Source organism: Lissotriton vulgaris, chromosome 3_1 (assembly GCF_964263255.1).
Source record: "Lissotriton vulgaris chromosome 3_1, aLisVul1.2, whole genome shotgun sequence".
NCBI lineage: Eukaryota > Metazoa > Chordata > Amphibia > Caudata > Salamandridae > Lissotriton > Lissotriton vulgaris.
Window position 1 is genome coordinate 159,218,306 of NC_141689.1, and position 22,104 is coordinate 159,240,409.

The 22,104-nt window shown below is 47.6% G+C and overlaps 1 protein-coding gene across 1 annotated transcript in view; it reads left to right on the plus strand.

The window, feature by feature from the left end:
• The first annotated feature begins 4,236 nt into the window (after positions 1 to 4,236).
• Positions 4,237 to 22,104, plus strand: part of VCP (valosin containing protein) — an 87,771-nt gene continuing 69,903 nt past the window's right edge. The window contains exons 1-3 of the mRNA XM_086960254.1: positions 4,237 to 4,528; positions 16,640 to 16,754; positions 18,059 to 18,231. Of these exons, the coding sequence (XP_086816380.1) occupies positions 4,512 to 4,528; positions 16,640 to 16,754; positions 18,059 to 18,231 (305 nt within the window). The 5' untranslated portion in view covers positions 4,237 to 4,511. The remainder of the gene's footprint in view (positions 4,529 to 16,639; positions 16,755 to 18,058; positions 18,232 to 22,104) is intronic.

Here is a 22,104-nt window from a genome sequence, read left to right on the forward strand (position 1 = left end):
GGCAGCTATCGCTTGACCACGACCCACCCCCTCCTGACCACCAGGCGCAGGAGAGACGACCACGATACAAAGACGATGAGGACGATGAAGTGTATGTCGTCTCCTACGTCAGCAGAGCGTCCACCAGGAGAAGGCCGCCGCCCATGTGCTCCATTGCTGTGGAAGGCACCAAAATAAAAGCCCTGATAGACACGGGGCATCCGTGAACGTCATGGATTCCGATCAATATGAGAAAATGTCTCCCAAACCCCCTCTGGCACCCTCCACTGCAAGAATCTACTCCTACGGCGGAACAGAGCCACTACCGCTAAGGGGAGTGATCCAAACGACCGTCGTAAACGGCGAATATTCCACGGAAACACGGTTCCACATCACAGAGGGGAAGAAAGGCACCCTTCTGAGCTGCCACACGGCAGAGGACCTTGGCCTTGTGTTCTTTGCCAACCAGGTGTATCAGGCACATGCAGACTTCATGCTGAAGGACTTCCCAGAGTTGTTTCAAGGCCTCGGAAAACTCAAAGGACGGAAATTCAAGCTGCACATAGACACATCAGTACGGCCGGTAGCCCTCCGACACAGGAGAGTGCCATTCAACCTGAGGCCGCAAGTCGAATAAGAACTCCGGAAACTGGAAGACCTTGGCGTCATAGAAAAGGTGTCGGGCCCGACACCCTGGGTTTCCCCGCTGGTAGTAGCACCAAAGCCGAAACAACCTGGGGTGATCAGGTTGTGTGTGGACATGAGGCTGCCTAATGCGGCCGTCAAGCGAGAACAACACATCACCCCTACTATGGATGATATAGTGGCCGATCTGAATGGGGCGAAATGGTTCTCGAAACTAGACCTCAACTCGGGATACCATCAGCTCGAATTGGAACCAGCAAGTAGGTATATCACTACCTTCTCGACCCATGTAGGACTTCGACACTACAAACGATTAAGCTTTGGCGACTCCTCCGCTGCGGAGGTGTTCCAAAACGCCATACGGGAAGTACTATCCGGACTGAGTGGAGTGATCAACCTCAGTGACGATATATTGGTTTACTCTGCAACCCTCGAGGAACACCACGCGCACCTGAGGGCCACCCTCCAAAGGCTCGTGGACAGCGGACTAACCCTACACCGGTCGAAATGCTCCTTTTATCAAGAGTCAATAGACTTCTTCGGCTACACGTTCATGCGGGAAGGTCTGAAAGTGGATCCCAAAAAGGCAGAGGCGATCAAGGCAGCGAGCACCCCAAGAAACCCCACCGAAGTGCGCAGTTTGTTAGGCATAGCCACTTACTGTGGTCGGTTTATACCCAACCTGGCCGCGCTGGCAGAACCCCTCAGAGCCCTCACGCGAGTAGACCACAAGTGGGAATGGACAGTAGCCGCCAACAATGCATTTCAAAACATCAAAGCCAGCCTCCTAGACAACACCGTCATGGCCTATTTCCAGCCCCGCCGCCGAACAGAACTGATCGTCCATGCCAGCCCAGTGGGCCTGGGGCGGTGCTCCTGCAGGAATACGGACCAGAAGGGTGGAAACCAGTTGCATACGCCAGCAAGGCGCTGTCGGACACCGAGACCAGTTATGCCCAGATCGAAAGAGAAGCCCTGGCCTTAAAATGGGCATGTCAACATTTCCATCTTTACCTGTGCGGGCAGGAGTTCACTGTGGTGACGGACCACAAGCCGCTACTGCCATTGTTTGCAGGATCATCAAGGCTGGCACCCCCACGTATCGAACGCTGGGCTGTCCAGCTACAAGGTTACAACTTCAAGATTGTGTTCCGACCTGGGGCACACAATCCGGCTGACTACCTATCCCGCCACCCAGATGTCGTCAGCCAATATCCACCACGAGAAGAAGGCGTAGAAGCTGAGGAGTTCGTCCACATGATCTCGCCGGCAGCATGCCCAGAAAACATGACGCTGAAGGAAATAGGAGAAGCGACCGCCACGGACGAAACGCTAGTAAGAGTTCGCCAGGCTCTGGAGGAAAACCGCTGGGCCCATTTCCTTGATGGAGCACCGAGCCTTCGACTAGAAGTGAGCCATGCGCGACAACAGCTGTGGCAATACCGGAGTGAGCTGAGTGTGGGCGATGAAGGAGTCATCCTCAGAGGACATCTCATCGTAATGCCTGAGAGTCTCCAACCAAGAGCGTTAGCTCTGGCACACGTAGGCCATCAGGGAATGGCCAAGACAAAAGCACGTCTGAGAAGCAAGGTATGGTTCCCCGCCATGGACAGTCAAGTTGACGCGATGATACGATCCTGCCATACCTGCACAATCACGGGCAGTGACCCGGCCCCAGCGCCGGTGATCACAGAGGATGCACCTCAGACGCCCTGGACCCACCTCAACATAGACTTCGGGAGCTTCCCCGATGGCCGACACACGTTGGTCCTGGTCGACTCGTTCTCGAAATTCCCGATAGTGGAGGTCATATCTTCGACAGCGTTTCCCCAAGTCAAAAAGGTTTTGAGTCGCATCTTCGCCACCATGGGAGTCCCGGAAGAAATCAAGTCTGATAATGGGCCCCCCTTCCAAGGGAGAGAATTTCAGAACTATCTCGAGAGCCTCCGGATCAAGCATAGAAAAATCACCCCGTTGTGGCCCCAGCCAAACGGGGAAGTCGAAAGACTAATGAGAACACTCAACAGAGCCCTGAGGATCGCAGTGGACAGTGGGGAAGATCCGGAAATAGCCCTCGATCAATTTCTAGGGGCTTATCGGCAGACGCCTCACAGCACCACAAGATGTGCTCCTGCCCATGTGTTATTCAAGAGAGCACCCCGTGATAGCATTCTGATAGACAGTACCTGGGTACCTGAGGAAAGAGATGCTGAGGTCATTCAAGCCCGGAGGCGAACCACCAACCAGAAGGCGAGTGAGTATCGCCATGCCAAGGAGCCCACTCTGAAGGAGGGAGACACGGTTCTACTGCGAGATCGCTACCCGGGGTGGAAATTCTGCACGCCTTATGAATCGGAGGTGTGGATCGTGGACAAGGTTCAAGGAACAATGGTGACTGCCAGGCGAAATGGACAAGTGGTGACCCGCAATGTGTCATGCTTTAAAAAAGCTAGTGAGGCAACTGGAGACCAACACACCGCGGAAGGTCCGGAGGCAGCAGATGATGGAGGTCTGGATCTCGGAAGGTCACCACCGAGGTCACCCATAACCAGGCAAAGAGGAGAGAGTCCACCCAGAATGGCACCGCAAAACTACACCGTCGAGAACAACCGACCCTGGGCGGCCCCCAGTGGCGAGAATGCAGGGACTACCCCGGCTGGGGTTGCAGGATCGCCGTGTGCCCGGAACCAACGTTACAACCTGCAGCCCAACCCGACACCCAGCCAGAATCTGAGAGACTGCCTGGACATCTCCGTGAGTCAATAAACGCGTGATTGCTGTAAGGACTGAACTAAATTGAAGGAGGGATGTAGAGAGCCACTCGGGCTCTCCCATACATTGTATCAAAAACATACACGCATGCACGCATACCCCGGGGCGGACTCGCACCGGGGTATAAATAAACAAGGCGGAAGACCGCTCGGGGTCTTTCCGGCTAACCATATAACCAGAGTCCGTGTCCCTTATTCATAGTCTCTTCACCACGTGTAGGGCCTTGACCCTACACGCCACAGTGCATACCAGTGAGGGGGTTGTACTTCCGGGGGTATGCAGTTTAAAGTTGTTTTCATTGGCTGCTGTATGTTTGCAGTAAAGCAAAGAGAAGCATAATCAGAGCCTCCTTGGACTGACATAGAATGTCTTGCACTCCTCTGTGTTAGGCCTAAGGCTGCTCACCAACACTACCACTATTAGAGTCCGGTACACTTTTGGGAAAACCCTGGACTCTGTCAGGTATTACCACTTAGTGGCAATATCATATACAGAGGCAGGTTCTTATGGTCATGAAGAGGGTGTCACTACTGAGGATCACACAGCGTGGAACCCGCATTGACTAGGCTTAAACCTTCACACTGAACCGGTAAATAATGTCCGCGAGTGACGAAGCTTCATCCAGCATGACTGGCAAATTACAATCAGCCAATCACACGCAGACATGTAAGGTTGCGTTTCACCCTCATGTGCCTTTTGTGCCGAAGATTTACATAATGTCGTCTCATATTGCACTTCTCCAACCAATGGCTATGGTGTTAGTATGACGTCAATTGTTAGAGTCAGCCAATGAAGAAGAGTCGCTTGGTAGAACTCGGAAGCTGACTTTCACATCTTTTTATTGGTGGAGTTGTGAACCGGTCATTTCCGTGTGCTTCTTTCGTTGGCCAATCGGCGTCGCGTTAGCAGGAGGAGCAGGAAGTCCCTTCGCCCCGGCGACCCGTGTTTCGTTTCATTGCTCAGGATTGCAGGGCCTTGCGCAGGCGCAGATCCCTTCTCGTGCCGCCGGATGACTCGGTTGTGAAAGCTTCGGCCGGGATCGTCAGTCAGAGTGGAAAGCGCGAGGCAGAGCCGGCCAGAAACCCGCAGCGAGCACCGGCACCATCACCGCAGCCATGGCCTCGGGATCTGAGTGAGTGTCCGTGGGAAGCTCGGGTGCGCCTGGGTCCGTGGAGCGTTGCGCCGGGGGTCGCCGTCCATTCTTGGGGGTCTACTGCCTGGGCATGGTGGCTTTGGGCCTCCAGATGCTGCTTTCTGTCCGGTGGCGCCCCCAGGCCCGTGTGACAGCGCGGGAGGCGGGCATGTGTCAAGGAGAGGGGGATGCCGGGGTTCGGGCCTGCTTCCTGCTGTGTCATGTAGGCCCCGGTGCTGCCCACGAGCAGAGGGCCTGTGGGAGCTGCCTGCGCTCTTTGTGTCACCGGGCTGGCAGCTGTATCAGCAGAGAGGGCCAGGCATCAGAGTTTACATGCAGTGGTACCGTCCCCTTTGTCATTAGGCCCGCGAGTCCATGATGCTATGGGAGCCATCTGATAGCATCGTACTTGACTCTATATCCCCTTTAACTCCAACAACTGCCTCTGTTGGCACATTTAGTGGGCATGCACATCCAACTGAAGTCCAAGAAATAGTTCCTTGTTTAGCAGCCCTGTTATAAGCGCAAACCCGTGCCTGTTGAAATGTATCCGAACATAAAATATGATGTATCTAAAAAGAATGTTAGAACAGCGGTCTACATTACTATAAATTTCAACTAAATGTTATAAGGTACTTCGTGCTACTCTCTGTTGACTCGGTAACATCGGTTATAAAATCTATCGGCCTCTTGGCGCTGGTTGTTCTTCGCTTTTTAACATGTATCTCAATGCCTATGCGCCCTAGTAGGTGAGGTCGATTTACAGCTCTCTGGCATGAGTCCTAAACTAATGTATAGTAAAGGTACATTCCCACGCAGAGTCGTTTTAAGGCATGGGCAAAGTGAGCGCTTGCGCAGGTTCATCTTAGATTCGACTCTGTTCTGCAGTCTTGCCCTTACGTCCTTGTAATTCTTAAACAGTTTTTCTTTAATGTACTTTGAATGTGGGTGATGTGTGAGAGTCTATTACAGACAAATGTTTGTTTCATCCAACATACATAAAAAGTCTTTTGGATCCCCAAACACCTCACATATGAGAAGTCTGAGGGTGTGGCAGATAATATTTTCAGTAATGTGTGAGCTCCTGCTGTCTTACAATATTGAAAACACCTCACTATCCCTGAATATTAAATATAAACGCCGTTAGAATTTGGACAATTGTGATTTTGCACTGTCTGTGATGAGTCCACGAAAAGGCTGGAATTGGATCATATATTATTAGTAGTTCCGAATACCCCCTCCTCCCAAAAAATAATTTTGAGCCCCCGACACCCATAACATGTCCCAGTTCCCATGTAGGCCCCCACTGTGAACAGTGCATCTCTCTTCTTGTCTGTCTGAGAACTAGTTTATACAGTTTACACCGGATTATCCAGAAGCAGTTATACTTTGTTCTGTTTTAAGATTAAATCTGTTCCCTCAAAACTGCCTTTTGAATAGGGAAAACACAGGAAGAGTACTTCTTATGGGTGTGTTGCTGACTTCCCGAACACAAAGACTGATGATGTTTGGTTCATGTACATTATCGATCTCTTGACCTGGGCTTGCTGAAATTTTTTTAAACTTTTTTTTTTATTCGATTGTCGCATAGCACGTCCCGTGCATCAGTGTGGCTGTAAAATCACGAATAACTGTTTCCTTCTATACCAGATTACTTTTCCGAGATATATCGGAGGGCCCACAGGAGAACCTATCGCCGACGTTTGGCCCCTAAGAACTATATGGTGCCCTTCACATAAATACGCAATAGACTTTTAGTCTTGTACAAAGAAAGCTGTAGAAATAGTCTCACCCACATTTGTGAGTAGCACATTTTTATATTTAATTTCCACTGATAGGTAGTGTGAATGAAAACAAATTGGTATGCTAGCTTTTCGGGTCTTGGCAGAAGCAGAGTGACAGTGCGTCTTTTAAAGGTCTACTTACCATAGTTCGCTTTCTACATTTCGAATGAAGGATGTTCAGTTGTAAAACACGTGGCATTTTATGGTGATTTAAAGCAGAGTCCACGGACTCACCACAGCCAGCCGGTTTGCTTTCTTTGTTCCCTGCGCAAAAGGAGGCGCCCATGGTTTCAGTTTCCTGGCTGTGGTTGCATCATAGCAGGTGTGTCAGCCCTTAACACTGGTAAAGCTAGAATGTGCGCAGATGTTACGGCGTTCGTTTTCAGAATTACTCTTTCTTTAATTTTCTGACGGGCCAGTACTTTGAACCTAATCCTTCTTTGAGCCCTTGCATTAGTGATTCCATGTCATATTAACTTCGAGCTGGCCGATGCTGGTCTCCCAGGAGCAGGATGAACACAGCACTTTTCCCCTGTAATTTGATAGGCTGGCGACAGGCGTTGCTGCGCACTGTGTTTATCCAGCATCATCGCCTGCAGTTACCGAAGCAGGCTGTGACATCTCCCTTGCTTGCCGAAGGGCCTCGATATCCATAGGCTCGACAATGCAGCTTGTTTTAGAGGCTGTTCTCACTCCGATGCCTCGTGTAGTTGTTTTCATGCTATTATTAAATTGGGCATGCCTTTGATTAGTGCGGGGTAAATATCCTCATAGATGGCCTTTATCGCAAATTACTCTATAATGCTGCATTATTTTTTAATACACTGCCTTTTTATCAGCCCTCCACACACAAAACATAATTTAAAAGTTAATGTTTTTGCCGCATTCTACCCGATTATGTATTCTTGTCCTTTTTATTGTTTAGCTTAGTTTCTAGTGAATTTGCACTGTCGGATGTACATATAGTTTCATTTGTTGAAACCCTCACCATAGCTCGATTTCATAGGCCTGAATATATATGTATATTACAGATTGCACATGGGTTTAGCAAGAGCGCATGTTACTTTTTGGCTGCGTTTAAGGTGTTGATGAGGTCAGTCTACTTTAATGATTTGAACAGTTTCTTTAGTATTATGTCACGCATTCTTAAGCAAGTAAAGAGGTGCCTCAGCTTCTGTTCCAGTGATAGTCAATGTCTTTCTGTAACAGTCTTTGTCTCGGCGAATGATTCTGTATTTTAATGTCCATCCTAGCATTTTAGCAGACAAAGGACATCGTATACTTTGTACTGAATTTTAAAGTCGCCGAGCTGTAATCTAAGCCACTCGTAACCCAAGCCACTCGTAACCCATGGTGGATATTGAATTGTAAATCCTCATTGTTCAGAATGTACTTAATATTTGGACTTTAGATTCACGCTCTTGCAGTCAACATTCAACTGCTTTTTGCAAAACAACCCATTGCCTCCTATCTCCAGAACCAAGATCTGTTTTCCTGGAAGAAATTTGACCTGTCCATATGAATTGTTACCGTTTAAACTGAACGCTGACTGCCTCGGTTCATATGACTGCTAGGTACAGAGGAGTCCTATCGCAATGATAATTTATTAGACCAATCACTCCACCATTTTATAATGTCTTACTCCACCACTGATAAAATTGAGAGCTGCATATCTGTTAATGATTTCCTCTTCCATGCAAGATTTCCTGTACATGTTACTTTGTACAGTTGTTGATTAGTCACCACTTTCGGAATGTGACTCGTGGTTCATATTAGATGTGAAAGCACCTCGCACTTAAGTATGGTGTCTGATTTTCCACTGTATTGAACAAGCAGTACACTGGCTAGTTGTAACATAACCATGTGTCTGCTAGAAGTACGAATTGAGGGCTAGTTGCACTGGAGCATCAGTTTTGGACTGATTTTAAAATGAGAGAAGCTGTCTGAAGGAGTTAATGATTGATCCCTTCAGTCGTTGGCACTTTAAGTTGGTTCATGAAGGTCACAGGCATTCACTTTTTTACGAATAACATACTATTTTTCTTTTGAAGCTTATTACGAACTGGTTTGAATGTTGACAACATAATGAAACTAAGGCACAGTCATACTAAGTCCTTTGGGTCATACATTTTTGGGAAGGTGCAGACAGAGCCGCAGGAATGACACATTAATTATAGAAGGTGTCAGATTATTTAGCAGTATTGATTACATTATCCAGCAAGAAAGGGCAAATTATGCTTGGCAATGCAGCTCAATGTGTGGCAATTTGCTTAATAAGTTTGTCATTTTAACACATTGGTGTCTAGGCGTGGTTTCAATGCATGAGTACCAGTTATTATAATTTTTTTTTTGAAAAACTTTATTGTGCAAAACATCATTACAGATATGGGCCTACAACCACGGGGGCCGGCCGCTAGTGTATTTAGATCAACTACTAGGCGTAGAGAAGCAGTGACTGATCCCCAGAGGTCCAGCAGAAGTACAGGATACATGTTCGGCAACTCAGGAGGTAGGCAGGATATAAATATTTTAATTTTTTTCGAAAAAGAACAAAGAGAAAAAACAAAAGAACAAAACTCAAGGTGAGAAACATTTTAGAAGATGTCGAGCTCCGGTGGGGGAGACCTGCCATACCGGATAGAGAATCAGGAGGACAATAGAGATGACCGGGGGGGGGGGGGGCGCAGTGGGGAAGTCAGGACACTCCATTACAGCATGCACGCGGTGCCAATACGCCACAATATCACGGCACTCCCAAAGAATATGAAGGAAGGTGGCACTCATTCCATATTTCCGCCTACACAACCCATCCGAGGAAAAACCCAAAGCAACCAAACGAGGACCCGTTACATACACACGGTGAAGAATTTAGAGCTGAGCGAGACTGAGATGGGCAGGAATGGTGACCTCTTTCGGGGAGGATAGTGCAGACTGCCAGTCCTCGTCATCCAATTCCAACCAGTCTCCGGTCTGTTGAAGTTGCCACCAGGCAACAGATATTTATCCATCTCAAAAGCCGGATTCGGACCGGGTGCATACGTAGCATGTTTGATGGCGGACAACCAGGAGGCCCAATAATACCTCCTGATGCCCGGCAGCGCGATGCCCCCATCATACCCGGGGAGAGTTAGTTTTGCGAGAGCGATGTGTGCGCGACTGTCCCAAACAAGTCTCCTCTGTAAACCCTCCACCTCCCGAAAGTAGGTCGCCGGAATAATATCAAAAGAGTTCTGAAGTGCGTAGAGGAATCGGGGCAGGGACCTCATTTTAAATAGCGCCGCTCGACCAAGTGGCGACAACGGCAATCTACGCCAACAAGCCACGTCCAACTTCAAGCGACTGAGAGGAGGAAGGAGATTATGCTCGTAGCGGACAGCCGGGTCCAACGATACGTAGACCCCCAAGTACTTGAAGCCGAATTGTGAAATTTGAATGGGAAACCTATTCGGCAAGGGAGGAAGGCAGCCGGAGATGACATACACACACGATTTTAGACCAATTAATGATCAAACCGGAGTTTTTGCCAAAAGAAGTGAGGACGTCAAATGGGGCGTTAAGGGATTTGCGAGGGGAAGTGAGATACAAGAGAATGTCGTCGGCATACAACGAAATCCGGTCTTAAATCGGGGGTCCACTTAATGCCCTTTATCGATGGTTCCCATCGGAGCCAGGCCGCGAGCGGTTCTAGGGCAAGAGCAAAGAGCAGGGGGGACAGCGGACACCCCTGCCTAGTACCCCTCCCAAGAGTGAAGGACTGGGACACCCTACCATTTACAACAACCTGAGCCAGCGGATCCGTATATAAAAGTCTCACCCAACTGATAAATCCCGCACCGAAACCGAATTTCTCCAGAGTGGCCCAAAGATATGGCCACTCTATCGTGTCAAAGGCCATCGTGGCGTCCAATGAAGCCAAGATGGCCGGCTCGGTCAGAAACTCTGCCCTAGCGGGAACGCCATGTAGGCGCCGCAAATTAAGCAGTGTTCCGGTGCGGAATGAAACCAGATTGATCCGGATGGATCAGGTCACAAATAACAGTGAGTAGATGATTAGCAAGGACCATGGCGAGAATCTTCGGCTCAGCATTCAGTAAGGAGATAGGCCTGTATGAGGCACAACGGTCACGAGGCTTGCCCTCCTTGGGAATTACAACTATAGAAGCCAGACGCTGGTCACTAGGGAGGGAGCCAAGATCACGCGACTCCATAAACATATCACGGAGTTAGGGTGCGACCTTATCCGGGCGCAATTTGTACAATTCAATAGGCAGGCCATTTGGGCCCATGGCTTTGCCAGAACGGAGGGAACGGATCGCAGTCGCAATCTCGTCGACCGACAACGATGCCTCCATACACTCCCGATCCTCTTCAGACAGGCAGGGCAGCGCAATGTCCCTCAGCAATAAACGAGTCGTCCTTATCTCTGTCGGACACCGGGGAGTAGACCACACGAAAATAGTCAGCAAAACATTCCACAATCTCGCCAGGGTCAGTCACATTCACACCGTCAGAATTTTGAATCACAGGGACCACACGATTCGCTCTCTCCTTCTTATCGAGCCAGCCAATCAATTTACCCGCCTTATCCCCAACATCATACAGTCTACCTTGCTGTTCCCTGTACATCGTCTTAGCAGCATCTGTCACAAGGGATTTATAATCAAACTGTTTCAAGCTAAGGGCGTGGAGCCTATCCCGGGTGACACCTAAGTCTAAGTCAGCTTCCAACTCCAGTATTTCGGCCTCCAGACTCACGACCCCCCCCCCCCCCCCCCCCCCCCTTCCTAGCTTTCTTGGTCTCAGCTGTTAAAGATAGGGCGTGTCCGCGAATAACAGTTTTGAAGGCTTCCCACAGGGACACTGAGGACAAAACAGACCCTCATTCTCCAGGAAGTAGTGGTCAATCGACTTTATGAGGCTGGTGCGGGTCTTGGGGTTGCGCAGATGCCAGGGATTGATAGGGGCGACCCGCCCGCAGCGTGCAGCCCCGTATCAAAAAGAAGCCACACAGGAGAGTGATCCGAAATGCCCCGGGCCAAGTGGCTAACCTCCCCTACGTAGGAGGACTGGACAGCGGGCATGAGGAAGTAATCTAGTCTGGAGAGACTCCCATGAGCCCCGGAGTGGTAGGTGTAGTGACGTAGCGTCAGATGCATTAACCTCCAACAATCCACCAGACCAAAGGTGTCCAAGAACCCACCAAGCCATGATTGGGAAGCGGGAAGGTCCCTGGGGGGGTGGCGGTCCAAATCGCCGGACAGTACAGAATTAAAGTCCCCACCCATAAGGAGAAGACTATCAGGGAGCCCCAGCATCATCCGACCAACATCCGAGAAAGTAGAGGTCTGGAGGCCTGGGGAAACATATATCGTGACTAAAAAAAGAATCTTGCCCCCCACCTACCGTGAGGGCGGCGTAACGCCCTCTGTCATCAAGAATGACATTATCAATCTCCAGAGGGAGGGAAGACCGGACCAGGATACCAACCCCTCTAGAACCAGTGGTGAACCCGGAGTGTGCAACCAATCGGTAACCCCACCTATTCATAGCGTGACACACATTGCCGACCAAATGAGTCTCCTGCAGGAGTACCACATCAGGGGACAAACAACGTAAATATTGCAGTACAACACCCCGTTTTATACGATCCCCCAATCCATTGACGTTCCAAGATATGAGTTTCAACCAACTACCCCCATCCCCAAAAGTGATGCATGAGTCTCCCCACAAAGAGCAGGACACCAGAAGCAGAGAGAGCCAATATGCCGCCTTGAGAAAGGAAAACACAAACGCCCTCTCACCCCCCAACTAAAACCCGTTACAACTCCCCCCTCCCCCCTCCCTGCACCCCTGCAGTAGACTAAAAAGCCACCCAAAAAATGCAGTGTCTGTCGCCCTAACAATCCCATTCTACAAAAAGACCCCGGAGGAGGAAAGAGGCCCGTCCCGAGCCGCCACCCAGGAGTGGACTACCATAAGGCAACATATACAAAAGAAATAGCACCCAGCTGAGCGACGTCCAATGTTCGGAGGTCAGGGACCGGAAAGTCACTTCTGTGTAGGCTCACCACCCTCGCACCGCCAGGGTGCTCCGTCTGATCGCCTCTGCTAGGCAGGGAATCCAACCAGGCACTCACATTGTCCGGTCGATCGAAAAAGAAGGTCCGTTCCTCATATTCCACTCGAAGCCTGGTAGGGAAAAGCATTGCGTACTTCATTCCCAGGTCCCGGAGACGTTGCTTAACCCCCCGAAAGCCCATCCTTTGTCTCTGGACGAGTTGAGTGAAGTCCGGGAAAAAATTGACATAGGAGTTTTCGAATTTCACCGGGCCATGCACTCTTGATGCCTGCAAGATCGCATCACGGTCTCTGAAATGAAACCGTTTTGCGATGATAGGCCTCGGAGGGGCGCCCGGCTTGGGCTTACCGCCAGGGACACGATGTCCACAGCGAAGAACTTGCTCAGTCCTGAATGGGCAAGATGGGTGAGGATTAGATCTTCGACCAGGAGTTCCACCGAGTGAGTCTCGGGGTTTTCTGGAACACCTATGACACAAATGTTGTTGCGTCTTACCCTGTTCTCGAAATCCTCCAGCCGATGGGACATTAGGTCATTGGTCGATTTCAAATTCCCAAGTTCGGTTTGGAGTTCCGACACATCGGCCGTGAGGCTGGAAGTCTTCAAGTCCAATGACTTCACTTTCTCGTTAGTTTTAGACAGGTAGGCCCTGATCAGAGTGACGTCAATGGCGACCGTGTCGATTTTACGAGCCAGAGCCTCATACTGCTGGCCGATGGTTTCCCTCATGCCGGTAATGGAGCCCATAATGTCCTGCAGGGACAAGTCAACCGGAGCAGAAGGGTCGGGGTACGACTGGAAAGCCCGGGGGATCCTTTGGCTTGAGTGTACCGGTCCATAACGTTTGTCTGGACCGGTCCCCCTCGAAGAGACGTCTTGGTCTTCCGCTTCTCGGCGTCACCCCTGCCTGCCATACTGTAAGATGCGCCCCGGTGAAAATGGCCACCGACAAACCACAAGGGCTGGCTCATACGGCCAAGAGAAAGTCACAATTTGACCCAAAAGAGGTAAAATGAGGAAGCCGTGCTGACACTAAATGGAGGCTGGATTGGTCCCCAGCTGGGCGGAACGGTCTCTCAATCAGACCCTGCCAGGATCCGGAAACTAAACCGAAAGTGGAGGTACGGCCACCGAGGAGGCCCCAGGTCCGTTGTTGTTCAACTTCGTCCCGGATCCACAAGTCGCCAAGTCCCCGGCACAGCCTCCAGGTGGGCCTCAAAATTTCAAAGTGCTGTAATTTCGGTTACTCAAGTCCGATTTCAATTCTGAAAAGAGTTATGGACTCAGTCGAGGTTCATCTTCGAAAGTCCGTCCAGGAAATCAGGATATCTTCAGGATAAATTGCGAGGAGTGGCGAAGGCCCGGGGAGCCCTGTGCTCACGCGACCATCTTGGATGCGCGCTAAGCTCCTCCTCACCAGTTAAACACTTGAACACAATCCTCAATTAAAAGATGACCAGTTAACCTTCACAAATGGTCTACCACAGCGCAGCAGATGTGTGACATTTTCTGAGGAGCTTTTACCCGTTTAAGCTAAAAATAAGCCTTTATGACTGAACTATGCAAGCTAAGTAGAAAATGATGGAATATCTGATTACTATGGTAAATCCATAATTAAATGGAAAACACCAATGGTACACTATCTCGTAATTCCAATACCCGGACCCTAGATTATAACTTTAGCACATGCCCAAGTTAACTTGATCACATATCATTAATGCCAGAGCAAACTATCCTGTTCAAGGGCCAGATTTGAATCCAATACCTTGTACCATAGCCCAACCATTGGTTGGCTCATACGTTTCAGATTCCCAAAATAAACCCACTTTAGCGTCCAGCATTAAGTTTAAGGGCTCTTGTCAGAAGAACTATTGTCAAACTAATAGCATTTATTGCAAACACGATTTAGCTTCCGATGAGTTTCTCGCCTTTCAATACTGCGAAAGTAATGCGCCAGTCTTCCTGTATCCAGACCTACACTTGTACATCTTTGCATCATTTCCTTATTCTGCTACTAGTACTTGGTGCTATACGTAATAGCTAAGGCCCCTTGCATGTAGTACATGATTGCCTCCTCTTACTACTACCAACCAATATTTTCTTCTAATTATGTAAAATACTAAATATGGCATTTAACTTAAAGCAACAAAAAAAACCTTAATGGTACAGGGTTAGAAGTCGGAGGAAAGAATTGTAGAAAACAAATCTATTCAGAAAGGGATTGCTAAATACCAATAATACATAAATGCTGCGCGAAACCAGTCATTTAAAAATAGGTACCTTCACAGGAGTGGATATAGCCTGTTCCTTGTGTTAAGTATTCTACTGGTACAAGATGTACGTTGTGTGAAACACATTTTGTGCGTCCTATCATTGAAGCACTCTCGTAAGATGGCTGTGCCTTGGCGTTAATTTACAGGACACTGTTGTAGCATGGCATTGAATAGTGAATGGTAAGAGATGAGATGCAACTTCTCTATGCAAGCAGGTGTGTGAATATTATTTTCTAAAGTCAGTCACTGAACCACCTACTACCAGTTCTCCTCCCCAACCAAATGTTTCTCCACCAGTGCTCAGTAATTCATCCGGGGGCTTGAAGCTGTTGTTGGTGACTTGATGCCTGTCTCGTTTCTTACTGCCCACTAAGGAAGTTTACGTACAACAACTTCTCCGCCATTTATGACCTATGAAGATGCCATCCATGACACAGATGGCCATCGTACATGCTTTGCTGTCCATCTTTTGGTTTCCCATACAGTTCTGTGCCACGTGTTAGGTAAGGAGGCTTGGATTAACTGTTATCTGGTCTTCCAGTGACAGGCCAATCGCTGCCACCCATAACTGGTCGGGGACATTGGCACAGGCGCACGGCTACTTGATGAGCAGCGCCACAAAACTGTGCTATTCATAGATCGGCTGTACTCACTCTAAATTCTTGAATGTTCCGGTATAACTCGTTAATGAATGTATTAGCCATTCTGGCAAATGCACCACTCACGGGCACTCAGGAAGCCGTTTCCTTCTCTTGCACAAGTCTTTTTTTCCTGGAGGCGATATATTGTTAGCTTCCTTCCAGGCCTGCAAACTCATGACGTGCCTGGTGATCGGCAAATAAGGTCCCAGCTGCAGTTCTCGAACTCCCAAATCCCCACTCATACGTACCTACTCTAAATATGGATCTACATATGTGAAACATATATCCGGTTTGTGAAATTGAAGATTTTGTAGAAACCTTCAGAATGCATCAGAGGAGGAAAAAATATGGATAGTTGAATGTACAAGGTAGAGCTAATTGCAACAATGTGTAGTTTTCCCTCTTAAAAGCACATTTCCCCTGCCTCTGATAGAATGCTGTTCGTATTTGGAGATAAATCTGAAGTTGCTGATAAGTTCCAGTTCCCATAGGCATGTTCCTCTCAAGATATTACTTTTAGCACCTGTTTAGACTGCAACTGTCCAATGAGTGATTCTGAGTGAAACTGGGAGTCAGTAGGCGAAAAAAACACGTTTAAACGTTGGAAGGAAGGGTACGTTTAGCCCTCGCATCCATTACCTGACTGTGCATGGGTAAGAAAATTGAAAGCAGAGATGCGCTCTGAACTTAGAAGAGGTGAATTGTGAGCAGTGAATTTGTATGGGAAGGCAACTTCTGACTGAATTAAATGGATGGTAAAACATGGTAGGCAGTGGAATGAAAAGCACCAATTCATCTCTGTGGGAATAGGCAAAAGCAAGGGTTGGGGTGAGGGGAGTCTGGAATGATGGGCTGGGCTGAGTTTCAGGATTACTGAAAGTAGTTGTATGCAGATACTGGCAGGAATATTTGTAAGCAGCATGTGACCTAAAAATAACATTTAGACTTTTGTTAACTCCTCGAACTGCACATGCATTAACTAGTTCCTGCATATCACACCCACACCTCTCCTTCTTTGAGACCATAGAAATAAGCAAATCAGCATATTATCCTCTAAAGGCAATCTCTGACCCACTTAAATATCAGGCTCCTTCCTTTCATTATAGTTTGGAAATGCAAAGGTGAGTGTTTTTCTCCCCACACATTTTATTTCTTTGAGTAGGTTAATAGTAAGAGCTAGGCTGTGGATTTTTAAGAAGCAAGGGGTGTGGAGGGTGGGTTGCAGCTACTATTCTGAACACCATTCGGTTTAGGCACATATTTTTGAAAGGCAATGAAAAACTCGCACATAAAAACACCTTTTTCATACAAATTAAATTTACTTCTTTTCATAGTTCCAAATCTGCAGAAGACCTGTCCACTGCAATTCTGAAGCAGAAGAACCGACCCAATAGACTAATTGTTGATGAAGCGATCAATGAGGACAACAGTGTGGTGTCATTGTCCCAGGTAAGTGCAGCTGGCTGCTCTAGTAATTGTGTTGTGGAGCACACTCGTCTAGATATCAGATTTTGTTTGATTAGTCTCATGTGACTTTCAATTATTTGTATAACTGATAATAATTACTTGGAATTAAAGGTTTAATCCGTATGGAGAATAGTTTCAGATCCCTAAGGTGAGATGAAATTCAGACCGACAAGTGGTACAGATAAATAAAAGGCAAACATCAGCTCTGATTTCAATGAAATTTTTCTGCTGGTGCGTTTACTGTTATGTGCATAAGCTTTTTCTTTGTTCTGTTATGAGATGGGCAAATCTCACACATTTTCATCTTCTTACTTTTAGAAATTCCAAGCGCATACAGACGGGCTATGTTTTCTTGTATATGTCCTTTAAGTAGAAACGATTGTTCAGTTCTGTGCATCAAAATTTGTGCTTAAGAAATGGTAGTGGATACTGTGACCAACACTCTGAGATCCCACCTCTCCTTGCAGCTTTGGAACGGTGAATTGTTTTTGCAGGAAGGCGTCCTAATTCACTGCCACTCTGCGATGTCCGTGTGCTTTAGTTTTTTGGACACGATTGCAGGAATCTTGGCTGACGTTCCGAGGGATATGTGTAACTCCATTCAGCTCTCCTCCACCCACCTCCCTCATCCCTTTATTAGCTTAGTAACTGTTGTTCACAAGCGCTGTGTAAATTATTTGGGGATATTTATTTTTTAGGAGTTATGTAAAGTGCCATATAAGTTCTTCTTAGAGTAAGAAAACAGCTGTGTGGTGAGATCATTCAGAAACTAGCTGCGTCTTGTGTTTGAATCATGTGTGCTTGTAAGAATGATGAAATTGTAGAATGGGTGTCTAATTAATGGCTGACCTGTGTCTCCCCAGGTCAGGTTATACTATTGCAAAGCACATCCTTTAGTTAGGACAGGCTGTTTTTGCCACCAGCAAAATTCTCAACGGCTTAACATGTAGAGGGGTTTGGCATTCACATCCCTCTTTAATTTCCTCTACGGTATTGAGAGAGGTTTTTTTGGGTGTTTTAAGTCGTGTAAAGGCTTTTTGCCATTTGTTAAAATTTCTGCCCATCGTAGACATTACCTGCATCAGCCCAAGTCTTGTGTAATTAAACTAGCCAGTCTTTAACTTGAGCATTTAATTTGATACAGGGAAGTGTTCTTCGTTCAAAGATAATCATGAGTAACTGTGATCCCTGGAAACGTGACTCCAATTAAACAATAAGACCTTTTGAATACAACAAACGCTGTATTTACCTAAACTTAAAATAGTATTTTTTCTTTTTTTGTGCAGGCGAAAATGGATGAATTGCAGTTGTTTAGGGGGGATACAGTTCTTCTGAAAGGGAAGAAGAGGCGTGAAGCAGTTTGCATTGTCCTTTCTGACGATACCTGTTCAGATGAGAAGATCCGCATGAACAGGGTTGTCCGTAATAATCTACGAGTTCGGCTGGGAGATGTGATCAGGTACAGTATTTGTCCACTGTCATTTGTTGCTTTTGAATACCCGAGGCCATCGTGGTCTATTGGAAATGTTTAGTGCTGACCAAGCATTTTTACTTGTGTTCTTGTGACCTATTACGCTAGATGGTTACTATATTTTGAAAGCATAGGGCCTTTTCCTTTATAGATTATCTGTTTGTTCTGTGATTTAATTTTAATTCTAAACTGTGCTGCAGCTGATCAAGATGTTAACACAGTAGAAAACCATTGAAGAAGTAGGTGTTGAACTAGAATGACTTGCTTTTGGGACTCAAGACTCTTGTTTAGCAAAGACTACAGGGCTATAACATTAGCAATTTGTATCTTAAAAAGATTCATTGTCCGTTCTTAAAAAAGGGGGGGGGGATACATAGTTTTCTAGCAGTGACCTTTTTTAAATTACTGCAAATTGGGTGGGTTTTGGCGGAGAGTTAGGATTTGAATTTAAAGTTTTGTAATGGGAATGTGAAAATGTGGTGGCAACCCAATGAGCGACGATCTGTTTAACAGCCTTTGTCCCAATGTGGGCCTAAGTCGGTGGTATATTGCGGTCTCCATATCTAGCCGCCTTAACAGATCTGTAAATTATATTTTCTGTCTTTTTGGGGATGCTCCGCTTTGTCTATTTCCTAGAAATGGCAGCAGAACATCGCTCTAGATTGGTAGTAGCTCTGCCACCATTTCTGATTGAGATACCCTTATCCAGTAGCGAAGCAGGAGAAATTTTTGCTGGCATAAAAGTGGTCAAATTAAAAAATTGATAGGTATCTGGCTTCTGGGGCGAAACTAAATATATTTTTTTTTGGTAGATTTACTTGTATTGCTTGTAAACCCCCTCCTCTAAATAAAACATTAATTTTGGAACAAATGTCTTGTTTTATAAGGCCTGCTGGCTTTCTCTGCTCAGTCAGTGCTCTTCAGAAAGATCCATTACATTTTAGACTGAGATTTGGCACCATGTCCTTTGATATGTACATCACACCTGACTTGGTAGGCTTTGTCTTATATAATGTGCTTGATACACAAATTTAGTCCATGCATCTTGATGAGATGGTGGGTATAATTAATTGTTCCCATTATCAATGTATTAGTCATTTTAAAATGGTGCAAGCTGGGGAGAGAAAGTGGCCTAATGGCTAGGGCGGTTGGCCTCTGAGCCTGGGAACCGGATTTAAGTCTCAGCAGGTACGCTGAACATTGTGATTTTGGGCAAATCACTTAATCTCCCTGTGTTTGTCTGTAACATAACTGGTGCTCACGTAAAGTACTCTGATGCCTCCGGGTCTAATCCGCTCTACATAAAGCTGCTATGTTTTGGGCTACTAGTGAGCTGTTTCCACAGACTAAATATATTTTTGGTTAAAGTAATTTTTTTATGTTGATTGTGACTTTCTGCGGTAAGTACTACCATAGTTAGGTATTGAACTGTACAATGGGATCTGGAATAGTTGTGTTTTGTTTTGCACTGACGTTATTGTAGGCACACAGGTGGGTGGTGTTTGAGGCGGGGGAACCGAGAAGTTTTTACTGATTCTGTGGTGATAGTGGGGACTAGGGGACTGGTTCCTCACTGGCACTGGAGTTAGTATTGACACTGCTCCACTGAAGAACAAGTTACAGGCAACTTTTAAAGCGTTAGCAGGAAGGGGGTCAGAGAGGTGATTGGATGGTTTCAGGGTGCTGAGCAGTCTGCCAATTTCTTCTTCGGAGTAGGTGCCAAAGGATGACCATGTAGCATTGTTCTTTGGTTCAGACGGTGCTGTGTGTTGGGGTTTGAAGTAAAGAATAGCGTCATTGAGGAGATCACTTCTTATGTTGTCGGTTTTTTGGTTAAAGCCGAGAAGTCTTCACAGGAAGGTGTAGCGCCCCTGGTGCTGAGTGTCTGGGGTTGTTCTTTGGATTGTGTTCTGATTAGCTCAAACAGTTTTCTTGGGCGGTTTTTTGCTTGGGCGAGCTGGAGGCTGAAGAAATCTCTCTGAGCGTTGTATTTTCCTGAAGTAGGCGTTTCTCTGTTTTTTCAAAGTTTTTAGGTGCTGTGCAGAGGGGGCTGATCTCCAGGTGCGCTCTGCCATTCGCATGGCCCGTCTATCTTCATTGAGGCTCCCGTCATACCATGGGTTGGAGATCTTGGACGCGACTCTTTTCAGTTGCATGGGTGCAGCCTCATCGATTATCGTGGTCATTGTAGAAAAAGGTAGGGCTAAGACCTTTCTCAAGATTTGCCCGGCGCTAACCGCCCTTGTACCATTCAAATTACCAAGCAATGAGGCAGGCGCCGGAGACCAGAAGGCAGGAAAACAGAAGTTTATTCCGACGGAGCAGAACACATCAGATCAGACAACAAGGTATCGTCTCGAGGTGCTCTAACAGCCTCTCGGAGGCCTGGCCTCTTATACACTGGTTTATGGCCTGTGACCTTTCTTTATTACAATCAGAACATTGTGAACAACAAGGAAAGACACATCCCCGTAATCCTCGTGTCAATCCCACCCCCATATACTTCCACAATAGAGGTCCTCAACCTGCTGATAAGAGGAGGGGGTCATCACGCAGCTGAGTGTTCCGTCGAGTCTTAGGATGTTGTGCGCCTGATCATATCCCAGGGGGTGGGGAAGCCTGGATCAATAGAGGGTCCCTTGAAGGAGAGCGACCTCATACAATAAGGGGCAGTAAATGATACCTCCCAGCTTAGGCGATGGCCTCGGACCTGTGTGGACAGTCGGACACGGGGTAGGGGTCATCAAAGGAGTGGTATTCATGCTGCGTGGACAATTGAGCGCGGAGGGAAGGTTTATCAACAGAGGGGCATTCATGGGAGGAGAGGAGATGCTGGTCAGGCGCTGGCGTGATTCCCAAGGACAGGGTCATGCAGAAGGGTCATGCTCATGAGGGGGAGCCAGGGTGCGCGGAGGATGCTCGCTGGGTGAGAGGGGCGCGCTGGCGACTGACTGTGGACAGGGAGACCATGATGCCTAAAATGGCGATCGTGCACGTTGTACGTGGGTGACAAGCTGGCGCAGATAATGTTTAGCTCACAAACTAAAATTCCACAGTCCTCCCTTTTAACATATCTCGCCAACTTGTCAGTTTGGGTTTATCCCCATAAGGCCACGTATTTCCACTTCATAGAGGGGACTCATGTGCTCATTTCGGAAGTCCAAAGTCTTTGGGCACATACAGTTGGAAACAAGGCCGCACAAAGATGGCAGACATTGGATACCTAAGCAACACCCACATAAGATCACAACAGGTATCAGCACGAAGGAAAACAACCTCCAACCCCAGTTCTTCAAAGTGTCCCAAAACCAGCTCCCAAGCGACCATCCTTCCTGCTCTTGGTGAACCTCTGAGGAAAGTCTGTGGAGGTGTTCAATGGCTTTGTAGACTGAAGGTGAGTTGTCTGGCACGTAGGTGCAGCAGCTGGATCCGATGATGCGGCATGCTCCTCCTCGGTCGGCTAGGACCACGTCTAGGACAAGACGATTTTGAAGGGTCACAAGGCGGACCGCCTGAAGCTCCGCCGTGTTGTTGGCGAGGATACCAGCCGTGATGTTGATCGTTGTTTCTACTGCCTGGGTCAGGTGTCGGATAGCACGGCTGTTTGCCATTGGGCCCCACAGAGGAACAAGACCCTTTGCTGCATCCAGGAACTGTGCTCCGGTGGAGTCGGCTTGTCCAAGGTCGTCTGCACGCCTCTGCCGGTGATGGTTGGCAGGGGCTACATATGTGGGTGGAAGAACGAAGGCAATGTAACAGATACCCTTCCAACCTTTCGGGAGCCAGGTGTAAGCTTTGGTGCCACACACAAAGTACATATTTGGAGAAGCAACGAAGGAAGGGGGGTCAACTGAGTCCAAT